Below are 18698 nucleotides of genomic sequence, written 5' to 3' on the forward strand. Positions count from 1 at the left end.
GTTGTGACAAGGGAACATAATGTAGATTTACAGATTACATACATTTTATATATAAAAATAAAAACCTTACCACGATACGGCACCATACAGTACGCTGCGGTTCCTACTGCAATTCATTTTAGTACTGTAAAGCATTGGTTTTGTAATGAGGCTGAATAAGAAGAAAAAAATAACAGATTCGGCTATTTATAATAATTACTAATGATTTTTAATTAGTCAAGTCGTAGATATAATAAATATATTTTTTAAAACTTAGAATTACATTTGGAATTACTTTGGAATATAGTCTACTACCCTCAGGTCTCAACCACAGAATACATATACACAAAGGTTATAAGTGTTCTGTGGTCTCAATCCAAGTCAAGCGGCAAGTCTGTCAAGTGTCAAGTGTCAAGCTCATTGTGCAATGTGAATTGTGAAGTAAAAACGCTACGCCTACGGCTCCTAAAGACGCCATTTTGATTTCTTCTGTTCCATGAAATTGGCGTTTGGCGTTTATGACTTGTATTATATATATTATTAGATAATCCTATAATTAAGACTATAGTTTGCCGGGTAATATTAGTATCTCGCTTAAAATAACGTACGGCTATGTCGGAACGTAAGCGCTTGTTAGAAGACCTCCGTGTAATAGATCTACGTGCAGAGTTAGAAAAACGCAATTTAGATAAAAGCGGTGTTCGCAATGTGCTAATACAACGTTTATATAAGGTAAGGTAAAAGGTAAAAAAAAAGTATTTGTACAAACAAATCGACAAAATAAAATAATCTGCTTATATTTTTAGCATTTAGAAGAGCAAGGAATTGATCCAGTAACATCCACATTCGAGTTGAGTACAAGTGACGCAAAAACACCTTCTAAAAAGACAAGACGTACTGAAAGTTCAGTAGGTGCAACAGAGTCTGAAAATACTCCAGCTATGGAAGATATGATCGTTCGGGACACTGCAGGAGAAGAAGAAGAAACTGAAACCTCAGTGGAAAAAGATAATAATGTAGTTAAAGAATCCCCAAAAAAGCCTGATGAAAATATGGAAGTGGATGATAGTGAAAAGTCAATCACTAGAAAGCGTGAGAATAAAGACGAAATTGAGGCTACTCAGGCAAAAAAACAATGTCTAGACAAAGATGTGAAAAGTGAAGAAGATCATAAAACAGAAAATAATACTGATGCTGAAGACAGTATTAATTTAGACATTGGTGATGATGAACTTTTAAATGAAGAGGTATGTTTCTATGTCTTCAAAGTGAACTTTTCATTATCCTCAAGTAAACCTAAAATATCTAATGGATTCTTGATGGAAATTGATTAAATATTATAATAATGTTAAATAAGTAAAACAGTAAATTTACCAGACTGCGATCTATTTTTTTAATATTCTGATAGATCTAACATTAAATTAATTTTCTCTCTATAAAATACTTAGTTTTAAATGCCGAAATTTTTAACTTAAAATATTTAAATTTCAGACTGACAACACAGCTAAGAATAAAAAAGGTAAGTGCTTAGCTAAAATTTTGTACATAATTTATATAATTCTATTAAACATTCTAATTCTGTATAAAGGAATATGTAAAATAACTTATGGTTTCCATTTTAATTGTAATAAAAATAAAATAAAATTTCCGAAAAAGACTATTTTTATAAAAATTGATATTCAAATATTTTGTGAAGTGACTTTGTTTCTGGAATGGATAACTATGAAGAAACCAAATGGTAACAAAGCCTTATACAGACTAAACAGCCAAAGGCCACTGGAGAAATATCAAGGAGGTTCTAACCGAGAGGAGGAAACATTAGTGACGGATTACATTTTCAGCACTCTAATATTGCTATTTGAATTCATCTATCTCCAATAAATAAATTGTTACAGTGACTGTTTTAATTTAGTCATTTGTGTGAGTTTTCATGACTCATCAGCAATAGTATACCCATAAATGGCACAGGAATATACTCCATGTGTTACACTGGCACTGGTGTTAATGTCAAATCAAGTTTTCAGGTCAAGATGTTTATTTATCAACAAAAATCATTTGAAGATATTTAGTTGCTATTTGGCAAAGAAGAAAGAAACTCAGGGTGAGTCGCTCGCACGAGCGACTTGCGCTGATGAGTCAAGCTGACTATTACCCATGACGTAGATGACGCCGACCGGGACGAACCTGCGGGACCATCGAGCGACGAGCCGGCACAAGACTCCACGGCCGACGCAGCATCGTCGGAAAATCAACAAGTAACCACCGAAGCAACGGCCACTAGGTTGGTGATCAACGAATGGTCGTCGCGACGCCGCGTCCCAGCTATATACTACGTTCAAATTACTTAATTGTTATCACTACAAAGTTTTGCACCAATCAATGAATAATAGAAGAAGAACATCTACAGCTTCAATTCATCTAGCCCGAGGTCACATCAGCTGCGCCAGCATCAGAAATATCTTCATGTGACAGCAAGTATGGATTGCCGTAGCCATCGATTCTCAAGTGGAACAGCCAACATTGTTTAGCTAGCAGTGCAGCAGCAAATTATTGTGGTGCAGTGTGCCAATGCAGTCGCTAATGAAGACAAAACTGATGACATCTTTGCCTGGTGGAGTAATGGTGCAAAACTTTGTAGATGATGTGTGTGTTGTAATATTGAGTTGAAATTAGAAATAATTTGAAGAACTTAATTTAAAGACTACTAAATTTACTTTGGTTTCATACAAACAAATGTATTTAAACATCCTGTTTTTATTTCAGCAATGACCCTGAAAAACATGAAAAAGAGGAAAAAGGTTAGAAAAACATGTATTATTTTGATTGTTATAATTTATCATAACTTTAAATCCTTTAGAATAATGTGCTGTTTTCATTATTTTAGATGAGAAAGATAAAGAAGTGGATAGTGACAAGAGAGAGAAAAAGGATGAGAATAAAGAGGGTGGTGCCCGTAACCTATGGGTTAGTGGTCTTTCTGGAGACACCAGGGCTAAAGACTTGAAACAATTATGTAGTAAACATGGCAAGGTAAGCATCATTGTAATATTCTAGCTACCTTTATCTGCATGGTCACTTTCACTCACACTCAGACTGACCTCATGAGTATAGTGGTTTCTTCGAATAGATTAATGTGGTATAAAATATACAACAAAAAATAACCTTTCAATTCTGAATGAGATCATACAAATTCTTTAGCTTTAAATTTTTTTCTGAAGAACCTTGGGCATTGTGTGGTTATTGGTGGAATGTAACGCCACACCATATCTCATTACCAGAGTGAAATCAAATTATTAAATACAAAATATGCTTATTAACATCATTTTCATTATTTTGTTATAATTTTCAGTCCATGATATTTGTAAATTGTTTTTTAGGTGATTGGAGCGAAAGTCGTGACAAACGCGAGGACACCTGGATCTCGTTGCTATGGCTACGTAACTATGGCCAGTGCTCAAGATGCTGAAAACTGCATTAAGAATTTACATAGAACAGGTACCTTGTTTTATTACCTATTAAAAGTAATTTTTTGAGGCCAGTCGGCGCAGTGGCACAAGCGACGACTAAAGACGCGACAGGTTGTTGGTTTGTTACCCACTTGAGGAAATGGAATATTTAATATTTTCATTTCGTTTCTTTAGTGTCTGGATAGCAGCTGCTGTTTTGCATAAATGAATATATTGATTCAAAATTTGAAATCTTGATACATATTGTAAAGTGAAAGTAAATTATTTTATAATAAATTTTAGAAATAAAAATACCAATTAATATACTTTTTCAGAGTTACATGGACGTATGATATCAGTAGAGAAAGCGAAGTCGGAGTCTGAGTCATCATCGCGGAGGCAATCCTCCGCACGGCCCGAGCGTCGCTCCAGCAAGGAACGGAAAGATGATCCAAAAGAAAATACTGTGAGTTTTACAAAGTTTTCAAGTTTAGCTTTATACAATGCTGCCAGATGTCCCGATTTTAACGGTTTAAAACAACTCAAAGTAATAAGTATATGGAGTACATGTACTTATTACTTTGAGCTTTTAAGAAATAGAAATACAAATAAGTATATTCGTAAGTTATAGAGTAATTATTTTGCAGACTAAACTGCCTTACATGGTAAACCAAAACAGCGTTGTTTAAGTGTAGTGCCGTTTTAACATTAAAAAGATTATATATTGATATCTATCACCATTGGAAGCTTTATTTAAAACTTACATAAATAGAATATACTTTCTCCTTGTTATTTAATTTGTTTGTCCCGCTTTTGGCGAAATAATCCTGTTTTTTGTTTACATAAATTGTTTATTAAAAATCCCGCTTTTTCCCAAGACACATAGCATTCATTGTGATCATAAAAAGAAAATAAAAATAATTTATTGAGAGAGAAGCAACCCTTAAAATAAAAATAAACCCAAATCATACTGTATCGTGTACTTTAAAAATATTATTTTTAATTCTAATTTGTAGGTAGGTTAATTATCATAAGTGAAAAAAATTATACCTTTTTATTTACCCTTTTTTATTTATAGGAAAATAAAGAAGGTGCTGAGAAAAGTGAAGCAAAGCCAAAGAAAGAAGGTGAAGTATCTGGTGCTGAAAGTACAAGGTCGACATCTCGTACGCGGGAAAAGTCGCACAGATCTGACAAGGTAATTTAAAAAATGAATATATTAAGGAGAGAGTCGTTAATACATTTCTGTGGGTTTTAAAATTTTAATCAGCTATTCAAAAACGTTTTTCTTATATCAGTTATAGGAAATCCAATCCCTAAATTGATAAAAGGACATAACTTATGTAAAAATCTCTTGAAAGTAATATATTACAATTCTATAAATGGGAATCTAGAGAAGAAAAAGCTACTTAGCACTTCTTTGATTCACTGTGCAGGTGTGTGAGATGAGATTAGTGTGACTTAAGTGTAGGTTTTAAGGAGTTCTTTTTATCTTTTGAAATGTGAATTAACAATCACCTTCTGAGCGGCTTTCTCTACCGATACCAAATTTGATAGAGTTCTTCTTGTACCAAGTTTGTTGTAGATTGATAGTTATAGACAGATTGAGATTGATTGAACTTTAGACATTAGAAATTTAATTTAATGAAAATAAATTTATTTGGTGTTATATCTCATCATGGGTTAATAGAAAAAAGCAACAAACGAAAAAGAAGTGACAAGTAAAGTTATTTCTGTGTACAGGAGAGAGCCAGACGCAGTTCCCGGAGTCGCGAACGTAGACGGTCACCAAGGGAAGTGCTTTCATTTTCTAAAATATGGGTAAGTTTTCATAAATTGAGTAGATATAATTTTAGATAGGTTAAATATATACAAATATTTTCACTTCCTTGGATGACTTTAAAATATCAAAAACAATTTAAAATAATTGGACTATTTTTAGATAGTTTATTTTTTGAGAAAATATTACTTTTTGCTAAAAGTGGCACGGAGGGTTTTCATGAAATTCGTGCAAAAATGTAAAATGTTCAATATTTACATTATTTTTTCTCTATGTATTTCCACAAAAATATACATTTTTTATTTAGTAGTTTGTAAGGATGAAGTTGAGTCGGTTTTCAAATACAAGTTTGATCTGCAGAAGGAGCGCGACGTAGCACGCGCTCGCGAGAGGTCGCGTGCGGCGCGCGAGGAGGAGCGTCGGCGCCGCGCCGCCGAAGAAGCGCTGCGCGAGCGCGAGCGCCGACAGAGGCAGGAAAAGCACCGCCTCGCGCTCGAGCGGGAAAAGCTGCGCGCCGAGAGGTGAGTGGAGGGAAATAAAAGCGTTTATCAAAAGAATATTTGTTTATGTTAAATAAATATACTTCTTTCTTTACAGAGAAAAAATTGAACGAGAAAAGAATGAACTCTTGAGATTAGAACGCGAGAGACACCGATTGGAACGCGAAAAATTAGAATTGGAAAGACTCGAATTAAAAAGAGCTCAACTGAGGTGTGTATTATAACTATTATTGATGATTAGGGCGCAACCATAAATTATATCGTTCGAATTTCGTCATTTTCCCTTTTTTCCCATCTGTCTGACCTAAAAGATTCATAAAATTAAAATTTTCGTCTAAATTATTAAATTAAAACAGAGGTTTTGAAAGTATCTTTGTATATTATGCCCCAATGCCTCACTTTGTTCACCTCATATAATTCTTAATGTGTGACATAAGTTATTGATAGAATAAATAATATAGTATTTGTCTTCAAATAAGATAACGCTTTTATTGTTCGTGAATTTTATATTTTTAGTATTTTTCAAATTTTTCGAAACAAACTGAATGTCAGTTAAGCGACCAAATTCATAAGAAAATTAATAATTTAGTAGTTATAATTTAAAGTAAGTGAATATACTTGGCATTCACAGATTAGAGGAAGAGCGTCGCAAACGCGGCTACGAGAGCAGCGCGTACCGCAAGGCCGCTAGCCCGCCGCCCGAGCCCGCCTACGAGCGCGACTCGCGCCACAAGCGACCGCCACCCCCGCCCATGGTACGTTGTATGTTTCTTTTAATATTTATCAGGTTCATAACTCGGTCTTTTGTAGACTTTATCCTTATAAATGAACTAGTACTACTTATTCGTATAAATCCAATTGTTTTTATATCAATAATTGTTTTCACTATACAGACAGCTAGCCGCAGTCAGTTCGAGGCGCCCCCGCCGCCGCGCTTCGAGATGACGGCCGCGTACGAGCGTGGCACCGACAAGCGCGACCGCGAGCGCGACTACAAGCGAGACTATCCACGACACGTTTCATGTAAGACTACATTTCATATTAGACTCATTAAATACAATTGAGGTGTGTAAATGCGGTTTGGTTTAAATTAAGGTATTTTGTGCATGTATGGGGTGGCCTAGGAAAGACCTATGTTAGTCTCGTTAAATAACGGGCGTCGGGGTGACTTAGTACACCACCATCTTTATAAATCCACGTCATGTAGCTCACGGTACGGGGTGATTAGGAAAAGATCTGTGTTAGTCTTTTAGTCTTTCTTTCGTTAGACTTTGAGCGTCAGAGTGACCTGTATAAGTCCGTGTTTAACATAGGACTGAGAAAAGCCCGTCAGGAGAGGCCGTGTTAGTGTACTCGTGTAAAAGTGGGTAGATTTAGGTGAAAAAGACAATAAAAGCAGTTCACCTGCTCACATGACGACCTGATTGAGGCAACAGATGCCGCAGTCGACGTGGCTAAATACTGACAAAATATGAGGTTGCTTGTAGGCAGAAACCCTGATTGGAAGGTATCAGTGTGTAGTGTTTTTATTGAGTGATACATGTCAGTTATTGTAATTACGTGGAACCTCTATCCGAGTACGTTAAAAACATATGGACCGTATGTATTTTTATCGTGTTATTTTAAAAACTCTAACCACTTCCGATTTCTAACAATATAGTAATTATTCGAATCACCTTATTGATCTGCACGTAATATTAATACCTACATCTTGTAATTGTTTTTAAATTTTTTCCTGTATATATGCAGTCAGTTTGGCCATTTACGGGAAAAATAATGATGTTTATTGAGTGAGTCAGTCATAAGAATGCCGGTTTTTTAAAGAGAAACTTGAGGAAAAGAGAATATATAAATTTAATTTTAAAATTTAAAACAATATTTACAAGTCCCTTGGTATAAGTTCAAAATTTGCTTTTTCATCTTTAATACTAAAAAAGCTATGCGCGAATGATGCAGGTTCATATTTTTGAGGTTTCAGTGTGTACTTCTTAAGCAACCACGATAACCCGGATTTCATTTGTACACGTGCGAATCTTGGACCTGAAACAATAAGAATTGTATGGTAGATATTTGTCTGCTTCTTTAAAGAGCTAAGCAATATAACATTATGTATTTTTTAAAATACATTTTAAGAGAAATTTTGTGATAAATTGATTACTTTGTTCTTCCATTATTTAGCAAAAAAACAAATCACTGTCGGCCTTTGGCTAACTAGAGAGAACCATAACTTCTATTAGTAATCGTTGTTTTTCCAATTAAAATGAAACGCTGAGATTTAACTTATTTACATTTATAAAATATATTTACCTAAACATTTTCGATTTCCTTCACCAAATGGTATATAAGAGAATCTTGCAATTTTTGATATATTATCTGGTGAAAATCGTTCAGGGTCAAACACTGTTGGAATGGGGAATAACTTTTCGTCTCTATGTAGTGCATATACTGGTATAATAACCACGCTATCCTTTTCCATCCTGATTCCACTTGGTAAAGTAACAGCCTCTGTACAACGTCTCTGGATTGATCCTATCGGAGGATATTTCCTCATAGCTTCATTTAATACCATGTCTAAATATTCTAATTTCTCAATATCTTCATATGTAAGGTTGCCATTGGTCTCATGAAACATTTTATCAATTTCATCATGAACCCTCTTCAGGATATCTGAATTACTAGCCAGTTCGAGTAACGTAAAATGCATGGTTGTCGCTGAAGTGTCTACTCCAGCCAAGAAGAAAAAGAACGCTTGAGCCGCCAGAACTTCATCAGTGGCTTCCATTTCGTATCCAGTTGATGGGTCTTTCATAGTCCCTTGGTCTTGTAAATCTACACAAGTGTCGATGAAATCGTGACGTTTTTCTCCTCTTTTTTCGCCTCTGCGTAGCTCCAATACTTTTTTAACAGTTCCTAAAAAGAAATCTTCATGATCTCCGAACAATTTTAAATCCATCAAATAAAAAGTCAGCGAAGATATACTAGATATTGCTGCTTTGATATTTAGTATAATCGAGGGAGCGAGTGCACTTCGTGTCATTTCCAAGAACGGAGAGTTCATTGTACTCTTACTTTTGGCGTCAATACCAAATAGTGTTGCTGCTATGGACGACGCTGTATAATTATATAAAGTATTGTACGTATCACGATGAACGCATTTGGTTTCGTCGATATACTGAGTAAAGTCTTGGGCGCACTTGTCCATTATATAATACATATTTTTGAGCTTCATTCTTGTAAAAATTGGTGAAAGTTTGTGACGTAAAAGCTTCCAGCGTGGATAATTGTCTATAAGCAACACATTATCACCTAGAATATCATTTGGACTATTTTTGATCCCTCTGCTGTGGAAATTTAGAAAATTACTTTGAAATATTGCGTGTAAATCTCGTAAGTCCTTGACCAGTAGCACAGGTGATCCCAAAACAATGCCAATATGCTTTTCATTTGGATGTGCATCAAAAATTTCCTTATAAATCTCGGATATAGATCGCATGCCGCATAAAAAATTTAATAAAACTCCATCAACTTGCAAAATGCCACGTTTCTTCCAATAATCTCCATTTCTTCTTAGATACAAAACAAATAGCACGACGCATATTGTTAACAACAAATACAACATTATTAGTCAATTGTTGTTCAATCACTGAGGTAGGTACACGACTGAGTCTTATTAACTAATGAATCATCATAGACTCGAGGAAATGAAATATATTTAAATTTATATTTCCATTTCTTCGCTCTGGTGTCGAGGCAAAAGCGCCGCGTTGATTTCCGCCACTCAACAAACAATGACTCCGTCTTAACGCTAGGTTCCCTCTGCCTACCCTGCTGTATGCGGGATAAAGCGTGAAACTGAAAGAAAGAAAATCATATTTACAGCCACCATGATACAGTTGGCGAAGTCTAAATTGAGCTTTGCTTACATATTTCTTGGCCTGAACCACTTAATTTCTTCGATTTTTGTTTTAGAAAAATTTTATAAATCTCTTATTATTTAATATAATAAAAGCAATTTATACTCCAAAGTAGGATAACTGCAGACTGTAAGCGCGTATATTGTGGGTTCGAATCTCATTTTGTCTTATTTTCTTTTCGCTACTTATTTCAACGCTCAATGTCGCATCACCGCCGTACTCGCTTCATTCCGAAATCGAGTCGTAGTTATTGGCGATAAAGGTCAAAGTTGTTTAACCTTTAGTAATATTTTTATAGTAGTAAGTGTTCACTTTATTGGTATCTATGCGTAACTGCGTCACAGGAAATACAGATATGGATAAACATCCTGAATTGAAAAAAAAATCCTACGTCTAAACTGTTGGAGTATCTTGATTAATTTCTTTAGGTATGGGTTTGAAATATTATATGCTGTTCCCGTAGTAGCGCTGACGCTTCCATCCTGTATACGAGATAGTGCGTGGTAGATTCACGCTAAAGCGAGACGTATTAAAGTTGTGTTTTTTATTTTATTTGCAGCCAGCAACACAAAATATCCAAGCAATGGCAGCACCACTGAAGATGCACGGCAACAATTACCACCTGGTACCAGACCTAAAGAACCAGCGTATGTATTTTTTTAAAAATTATGTCATGTAAAATAATTAAGATTAGGAATCTTTGTAATATGTTGTTAAATTTGATATAAATACAATTAGGCATATTTCTTCATACTAGAGAACCATCAACCAATTGACGCTGACGCCAATTGACTTGAATTTATAATAAGACGCGTTGGCGTTGCCATAGCAACGTGTGTGCCACTTTATAAACATAGAAGTGTAAATATTGTCAAGTGTTTTTAATGTTTTATTTATTGATTTAACGTACTTTATAAGCATTATAATAAAAAATTGTAACGTTAGCACTTTCGTGCAATTTCATACTTCTCCGCTCGCGCAATTTTTTTAAACGGTATCCAAAGTTTTTCCTTATTAATGTATACGATTATTTTTCATTATTATCATATCTTTTTTATTATTACAATGGAAGATCCATTGTTATAAAATGAATTAAAATTGTTTTAAGTAGGTATGATTCCAAGATTAAGTATATTCTAAAGTCAATTGAATAGTAAACCAAACAAATAATAAAAAACAAACTTAAATAATTTTGTTAATGTTTTTAACATTCTTGAAGTATTATACCTTACTTCAATAAAAGGGATAAAAAACATCAGCGTACAAATAATTTGTAAGCAAGTGCGCGTATAAAAATTTCGACATAGCTAAGGTTTAGTTGTTCATGTATGGAGGAGTATTTTCAAGAGGGGCGGGTCCGAATCTTGCTAAATTATAATTTTTAAAAATATTTTATTTATCTAATTGTGATTTTCCACAGTCGTTCATATGATTCACGGGAAGGCCGTTCCTATCGACCTTCGCCACCGGGAAAACCTGAACCAAGGAATTGGAACGCCTCCAGTCGGTATACAGATGCAACTACCACTTCAAAAGGTAATAAATTAGGTAGGCTGTATTCTTTTTTTTTTATCCATTGAAAAATACTATTAGTTAACATCATTGATATTTGAAACGATCAATCGATCGTTTCGATCGATCTCAGGTAGTTTTTTTGTTATTTTCATTTTACTCGACGTTATTATTTTTAGCCGACAGTGTTAAGACGCTTTTAGTTTCTCATTAAATACTTTCGTGTTTTCGTCGCACTTTTTCTCGTTACCCAAGCGAAGAAATTATTAAGTTAAATGGTTTCAACCTACAGTCTCTACTGTGGTTCTGCCTTTATAGAAAAAATATTTTTAAGAGACAAGAATTATTTAAAAAGTATTCGTCCTCTATTCCCTTAGTGAGTATAGTGTTGTGCTCCACAGGCAGCGGCAGCGCGGGCGGCGGCGGAGCGGGCGGCGCGGGCGAGGCGTGGGGCACGGGCGGCGACGCGCGCTACGGCGGCGCCTACGAGGCACGCTACCCGCCCTACGCCGCGCCGCCGCCCGCTGCACCCTACGCCGACCGCTACCCGCCCGCCGCGCGCGACTACCTGCGCAAGTACTGACGCGCCCCTGCCCCGCCAACTTGTGGGTACGATCTTGAGATGAAATGTTTATTTATATTTATGTTTCCGATTCTTCGCTCTGGTGTCGAGGCAAAGCACAGCATTGAGTACGGAACGAAGTTTCACAATAGCGTGTTCTCTCTATCTATTCTGCTGTGTGCAGGATGATTTGTAATTATATCTCTAAAGTATTACTATTTTAATTGCTATAGTTAGTGTTTACTCTTAAGGATTCCCTGACCGCAGTTCTTACAGGAAATTATTTAATATTAACTTAGAATTTTCAATAAACATTTATTGTCCTCCATTAGAATAATTGATAAGTCAAATGCGTCATTCAATATACTAAATTTATAACATTCTTAATAATCACAATTCGCTGTCCAAGAATTTGTAATATGTATTGTATGTTGTTTGGACTAGATCATTTTCAATCTTTAAAGTTACGTTTTAGTGTTGATGAAAATGTTTACTCATCATCTACCTTGCTATATACATTATAACAAGCATAGTAGACGGAAATTCTAGTGTCAAGACACTCCATTACCCAAGTTTTTTTTATAAACGACGCGTTTCTCATTTGACTTGGGAAATAAAAATATTATTTACCTGTAAGGAAATCGAACCCACAGCAGCTACATTTACAGTCAAACGATGTGCCGCGATGGCGTGTGCTGTACTCATTACAGCTACTATTTTTTTTCTTTGCAGAGTCGTGACAAAGGACTTCTTCTGTACAATTTTCGCCATGTTTCATTGTTTAATAATTACGATATTTTAGTTTGTTAATTAGATTACGTTTCATTCCTTTTAATATTTTACTATATACATATTATAACTTTGCTTTCATACAAGTAAAAATGCTTTACATTGTAAAGTATTTAAAGGGGAAAATCTATAGTGGTCTTTAAGTATATATTTTTATTACTTTACTGTTCTCTTTGTATGATTAAATCATAGGCATCTAACATACTGTGTGTACTAGAAACTGTTCACAAGGTGACCAAGTGTGATTATTGTAATATATTTTAAAATATAAATATTATAAGAAATAGATGAAAAATGAATGTTCAATAAAGAAAAAAGTAGCACAGTTAAATTGTCTTTTTTTTCTTAAATCTATATCTGAATAAAGACCTATTTTTACTCCCATATTTCATTAATTTATTAGTTAATACCGCCACCTACGATATGTAAGGATCACTTCAAATGTGAGTCTCAACCTACTATTATAAAGAAGCCCCTTGAACCTAAACTTTTGTCGCCAATTTTAGAAACTACGGAGCTCATCACCCTGCAACCTCACTGTAAATACATGGAATGCTGAGAGATTCTTCCTTTTCTCAAGATAAACTATGTACATGAATATATAAAAATAACAATATTTGTATATAGAGGCCGTCGCGGCGCAGCGGCACAAGGGTGTGACTGTAACGCGACGGTTGTCGGTTCGATCCCCACTCGAGGAAGTGAAATATTTATTTACGTTTATATTTCCATTTCTTCGATCTCGTGTCGAGGCAAAGCGCGGCGTTGAGTTCTGCCCCTCAACATGCAATGCCTGCAAAATTCGGCAGAAAGTGGGGAACAGAGTGTCTTAACATTAAGTTACCTCTGCCTACCCTACAGCGTGAAGCTGATATTTGTATTTTAGATTCACAAAATATGTACTTCTAGCTTATAACAAAAAGGAACAGTGTACCTGGAATCAAAACTGTGTTCATATATTTTGCGTATCAATCGTATTTGGGGAAATTAAAGCATTTTCTCTTGAGTGGGAATTGAACCATCATGTGTACATAGATATTGAATAAGTGTTATAGCGCCAAATTTATCGCACATAAAAACATAATAATTAAGATGTTTTAGTCACTAAAGTATAAACACAGATATGATTTAATAATAATTGTAATAGAAGAAAAGGTTAAAGGTGGTGATAAATAAAAACAATATTCTTTGATACTCAATTCTTAATTACAATTTTTTACAGATCTATTTGTCCAAACATTTTAGATGTAAATATTAATTTCTATGGATATTTCTATGTGGAGTGGTAAATTAACATTTGTAATTAATTACTAATAGCGAAATTTTATTTCGCATTTTTTTTCCTAGTATCTTATTAATAACTTTGACTTAGAATCCGACACCTTTGTTCATGTTATTTTTTTGTTTATATATGTAAAAAGAATAATTAAGTCAACAAATTAATTATAAAACATCTATATGGCTAAGACAGTAAATTAGTCTGATTTTAAATGATACTAAAAAAATAGTAAGCACTATGCCATTTTTTTTATCTCTTATAATATATAGAATAAATGATATATTTTTATTCAATTCTGAAAGTTATTCCATTAATCGCAATAGATATAAAAATAAAACAAAACATTACATAATGTTAATTTAAAAACTCGTCAAATATCATTACAACAACTAAAACAGTCTATTTAAAAAAACAATAAGCTCCATTTAGAAAAAGGGATTGTTATGGTCTTAAAAAATCTGTAGCTTAAAAGAAAGCTAGTATAGCACTATGCATTATATGCATTTCAAAACCCCCACCAATTGCAATATATATTAGACTTATTAACAAATCATAGGTTCATATTTATAATTACAAGTTTGCAAAGAATTTGCACTTTCACAAAAAAGAGCTGAATGAGTGGGTATGATATTATCATGTAAAAGTTTATTTGGTAATGTTTGAGGGGTTGAAACATCTTCCTCAATAGATTTCAAAGCTGTTATGGCAGCTTCCTGACCTTGAATGGCTGCCAGGCGCAGTAACCTTATTGCGGTAGCTCTGTCTTTGGCCAGACCACCCCGTCCTTGACCATAGTAAATGCCAAGGTTATAAAGGGCACCAGGGTGTTTTAATGCTGCAGCAGATCTGTACAGCTCCATTGCCTAAAAAAAGGATGTGTAACTAAACTTCTCAAGTATTATATTTTTAAAAAAAAAAGAAGATAATGATAATTAATTATTTTCATTTCCTCATACAGATAATAATAAAAATCGCAAATGCAATGTCTTAGGGCCAAGTTTGAGTTTCTTAATACTAGGTTCCTTCAGCCTGCCTATCAACAGGGCAGTATATAAGATACAGTTTAAGCAAAAATATATGAGAAATACACACCATCTTCTCATTTACTACTACTCCAAGTCCCAACTCATAACATAGACCTAAGTTATATAGAGCTGGTGCATGGTTACGATGTGCTGCAGACCTAAAATAATTAAATTATTAGTATGATATTAAAAATCATTTGTAAATACTCATTTATTGATGATAATTTATGTGTCTGAGATAATATTAAATGAAGATAATTTAAAATATTAATTTACCTTAGTAAATTGAGCCCATCTTGATGTTGTCCACTTTCAATGGCAGCTAGGCCCAGTTTATTTTCAATAGAATTGAGAACTTCACCTAAATCATTTTCAGATTTTTGTGAACTATTTGTGCTGGTACTTGTATTTGAATTTGTGTCACTTCCTGGGTTTTGATCATTTGAGATCAAATGAACAATTGGAGGATTATTGAATAAAGGATCTTCAAACTGGGATTGTATATTAAGAGGTTTTAAGTCTCTTTTACCAATAGCCAAGAATGGTAAACATTCCAACAAAAAACTGTTCCTGTGTAATCCATTTCTCTTTTTTTCAATATCTTGCCTTTTAAAGCTAAAATGTATTAACTGACTTGTATACCAGCCAAATACAAGGGCACTACTCTGTAAATTCAAGATGAAACTTAATATAAACGGAAAAAAATAATTATAGTATTTTTTAACATTTCCAGTCTTAAAGTAGTAAGTAAGAAAAAAAATCTATAAATAAATTGATTATAATTTACCCATGTTATGGCACCAATCCAAGAACGGTTTAACTGCTCAAAGTTCCATCTATTGTTATTCGTATCATTTCCACTTTCAAAAGAATTCCAACATTTCCTTGCACTAAACCAACAACATGGAGAATTGATATTTTTATTTTTTTCTTCAATTATGTTGCTATTCGAGGGATTAATCACAGCAGAACCGCGTTTATCAAAATGGTTAGCACTCCTCTCAAACGTATCTCTAATTCGACGCGATACGTATTTCCACATTATAACGTAATAAATATTGCGAATTATATTTAAAGTACATCCATCTTGAAGTAGCAATAATAATATATTGCTTTAAAACGAAATTGAAGTATTACAAATCGTTTTTATGAATTCTATAAATAAAAATCACACGAAATTACCACTACGGACTATTAAGTAAAAGTTATTAGCCAACAAATAAATATACAATAAACACAGAACACATTTACTCAAAGAATGTTCACTTCATACTAAAAAATGGGTGACAAAACGATGCTGCTGCCATCTCTGTGCGTGCCCAGCAAAACTATTTGCGGGAAAATTTGGCTTTAGAATTTTATTCAAAAGCCAGAATTATGACTATTTCAAAATCATTTGGAAGTATTATTATTTAAATTATATAATAATACTTCCAAATGATTTTGAAAGAGTCTGAATAATTTATAGTACAATAATAAAAAATAAATGCAGTAATAAAACTAATAAACATTTTACATTTTCTTTATTGCTTATAAACATTTGTTTTAATTATATTTACACAAATAGTATTTCTGCAAAACAATTAAAATATACTGCTAAAGATTACAACATTGCTACAAGACAAACTTGCTCTTATATGTTAAAAACAATAACAATTTTAATTTTTATAAGTTAAATAGATCATAATCTGCAAAAAAAATATAATTTATATATTTATTAACCTATAAGATTGTAGGCAGTTGTACTTGATTGTTGTGTTATTGAATTTCTTTTTTTTTTGAAACAATTACAGACAAAGATAAAATTAATAAAGTAGGTATAATGAACTTAATACAGTGTTGGTCAATTTAAATCTAACATTAATATACAATTACTTATTTTTAATATATCTATTTTCCTTTTTAACAATTTCTGATAATCTGCAAATTGTCTATTTTTAACTAAACAAAATCTTTTAACTGTTATGTGGAAGACACTATTACATATAAAATCAACATTTTCATTAAGATGTTCCTCACTGAACTGAACTTCTTTTTTGAGGTTTAAAGAATATGATAATGTTTCGTATAAATTATTGCAGATTGTGGCACAGTTCTCAACACATAAAATCTTATACAATTTTCAGATACATAGTTTAACTTCTTTTTAGCATTATCATATTCTTTCAAGTCCATAAAAGTGTACAATAATATATTATCGGTATGTTTCACTTTTAAAACTGAATCACAAAGCTTGCATTGGGGAGAGCTATGACAAATGTATAATTTTCAAAAAAGTCATACATTTTCTTCAAATGATTGAGTTAGAGAAAAAAAGACATACATTTTCTTCAAATGAAGAATTGTCAGCCACGTTGGTACAGCGTGGCTGCCTTTCTTTCGATCTGCAGAATCACTATTTCAGCAGCTAAACATATAAATCCTAAATTTGCAGTGACTGTTGTCTCTCCGGGTAGCAATCCTGAAAATAACAAGAGTTAATAAAGGTCAGGTTACAGAAACTAAAATCAACATATCATTGTTAGATGAATCTTCTTGATTAAGCAATTAAAAGAAAATTAAAGAAATTGTTTAAGATTAATGTAATTTTAGTTGTATAGTCTGGCAAATATGTTATTGATAATGGGAAGCACGCGCGGTAAATTGCGCAGTATACTATGCGCAGAGAACGTTCGATCAGTGTTACCCTGTTATGTTGTTTCACCTCACGCTTAGCAAATCACATTTACCTCTACGATAATTAAAATATCTGATCATGTTTATGTTGTAGTAAATTATACAAAACGAAAATTTTATGAGGATATCTAAATATCGCAAAATAATCAGCTGTTCCATACATTGTTGTCGAGAATAAAATCAAGACTAGCCCGAAAAGTATAATAACATTTTTGAGTCAATAAATAATTAATCAATTCTAAGCTTCTGCTTATATAACTAATGGCACATGATATTTACGTATATGTGTATATACTATAATACACACTTATGTACAACATAAACATTCAGTGTGCATAATACAAGCTTATAAACTATGCAATATGAATAAAGAAATATCTGGCAATATTTAAACTTCTTAAAGATTATATAAAAGAAAATAATATTGGGTAAATTATTTCAATAAATTTTGAGGTACAAAAAATGAGAGTGCGGTATCCCTTTGCCATAGTTTGCCATTTGCGTCAGTGTGGGCGCTACGTCCTTACAGGAAATTCGCACCCACACATCTTTAAAGGTACAATCGAGCTCACACTATATTGTTCAAACAAGAATATAATTAATTGTAAACAAAAATGCCTTTTACCGTTTTGATTATTTGCTTTATTATTTGTCAATTTTTATTTTTTACTTTCTTGCATGCATTAATTAACGTTTTAAATAAAACGGTAATAAAATTTTGATTTAATTTGGAGATATAATTTATTAACATCATTTATTTGTTAAGACCTCTATTTCCATTATTAAAAAAAATTTTAACTTACCCATAAGTTGATTTTGCATGTTGCCTAATGCCAAAATCTTGTATTTGTTTGCATGTTTTATATATTAAATGTACTTTTTAAATTTTACTTTTTTTATTGAATTTGGATTGAGAAGATTTGTATGTGGCCTCATTTTAATAATTTAATTCAGTTTTTTATTTAATTTTTCAATTTACCATATCTTCATTTTGCATGTTGCTTTGGTGTTTTTTACTAATTTTTATAATATTACTAGATAAATATGCTCTACTACGCCATTCCGTATATATGATGCTATCATATGATATTATATTCATATTTCATAGTAATGAACTGATAGCGTTGCACTCGACTGTACCGTAGCCCGGTCACACCCCGCAATGATTCCCCGCGAGCCCTTACGGGGAATCGGTCCGGCGTGAGCGGGTGTCTATGTGCAGACATCAAAATACGC

At 33.2% G+C, this 18698-nt stretch overlaps 3 protein-coding genes across 5 annotated transcripts; 1 reads left to right on the plus strand and 2 right to left on the minus strand.

The window, feature by feature from the left end:
* Nucleotides 1-383: 383 nt before the first annotated feature.
* Nucleotides 384-12813, plus strand: Saf-B (Scaffold attachment factor B). Of its 3 annotated transcripts, none has more exons than XM_085189757.1 (18): nucleotides 384-711; nucleotides 786-1226; nucleotides 1471-1498; nucleotides 2143-2260; nucleotides 2743-2777; nucleotides 2864-3009; nucleotides 3357-3474; nucleotides 3761-3891; nucleotides 4504-4623; nucleotides 5169-5246; nucleotides 5566-5726; nucleotides 5803-5916; nucleotides 6337-6460; nucleotides 6599-6728; nucleotides 10179-10266; nucleotides 11040-11167; nucleotides 11533-11740; nucleotides 12426-12813. In XM_085189757.1, the coding sequence occupies exons 1-17, from the start codon at nucleotides 592-594 to the stop codon at nucleotides 11712-11714; spliced, it is 2262 nt and encodes a 753-aa protein (XP_085045883.1). In that variant the 5' UTR covers nucleotides 384-591; the 3' UTR covers nucleotides 11715-11740; nucleotides 12426-12813. The 3 variants fall into 3 exon arrangements, with proteins under 3 accessions (XP_085045883.1, XP_085045884.1, XP_085045885.1); XM_085189758.1 differs by having other exon boundaries at nucleotides 11533-11736; XM_085189759.1 differs by having other exon boundaries at nucleotides 11040-11155.
* On the minus strand, nucleotides 7543-9613 carry LOC146536253 (cytochrome P450 6j1-like). Its single transcript, XM_085189761.1, has 2 exons — nucleotides 8013-9613; nucleotides 7543-7745 (listed from the first exon to the last, which is right to left on the minus strand). The coding sequence occupies exons 1-2, from the start codon at nucleotides 9322-9324 to the stop codon at nucleotides 7585-7587; spliced, it is 1473 nt and encodes a 490-aa protein (XP_085045887.1). The 5' UTR covers nucleotides 9325-9613; the 3' UTR covers nucleotides 7543-7584.
* Nucleotides 12814-13666: 853 nt separating the features above from the next.
* LOC146536254 (uncharacterized) lies at nucleotides 13667-16044 on the minus strand. The gene is made up of 4 exons (XM_085189770.1): nucleotides 15574-16044; nucleotides 15063-15451; nucleotides 14854-14944; nucleotides 13667-14624 (listed from the first exon to the last, which is right to left on the minus strand). Exons 1-4 carry the CDS (start codon nucleotides 15826-15828, stop codon nucleotides 14304-14306), a joined length of 1056 nt encoding a protein of 351 aa, XP_085045896.1. The 5' UTR covers nucleotides 15829-16044; the 3' UTR covers nucleotides 13667-14303.
* Nucleotides 16045-18698: the final 2654 nt, after the last annotated feature.

Source organism: Heliconius melpomene, chromosome 9 (assembly GCF_056956725.1).
Source record: "Heliconius melpomene rosina isolate 202511_hmr_F chromosome 9, ASM5695672v1, whole genome shotgun sequence".
In the NCBI taxonomy this organism is placed as follows: Eukaryota; Metazoa; Arthropoda; class Insecta; order Lepidoptera; family Nymphalidae; genus Heliconius; species Heliconius melpomene.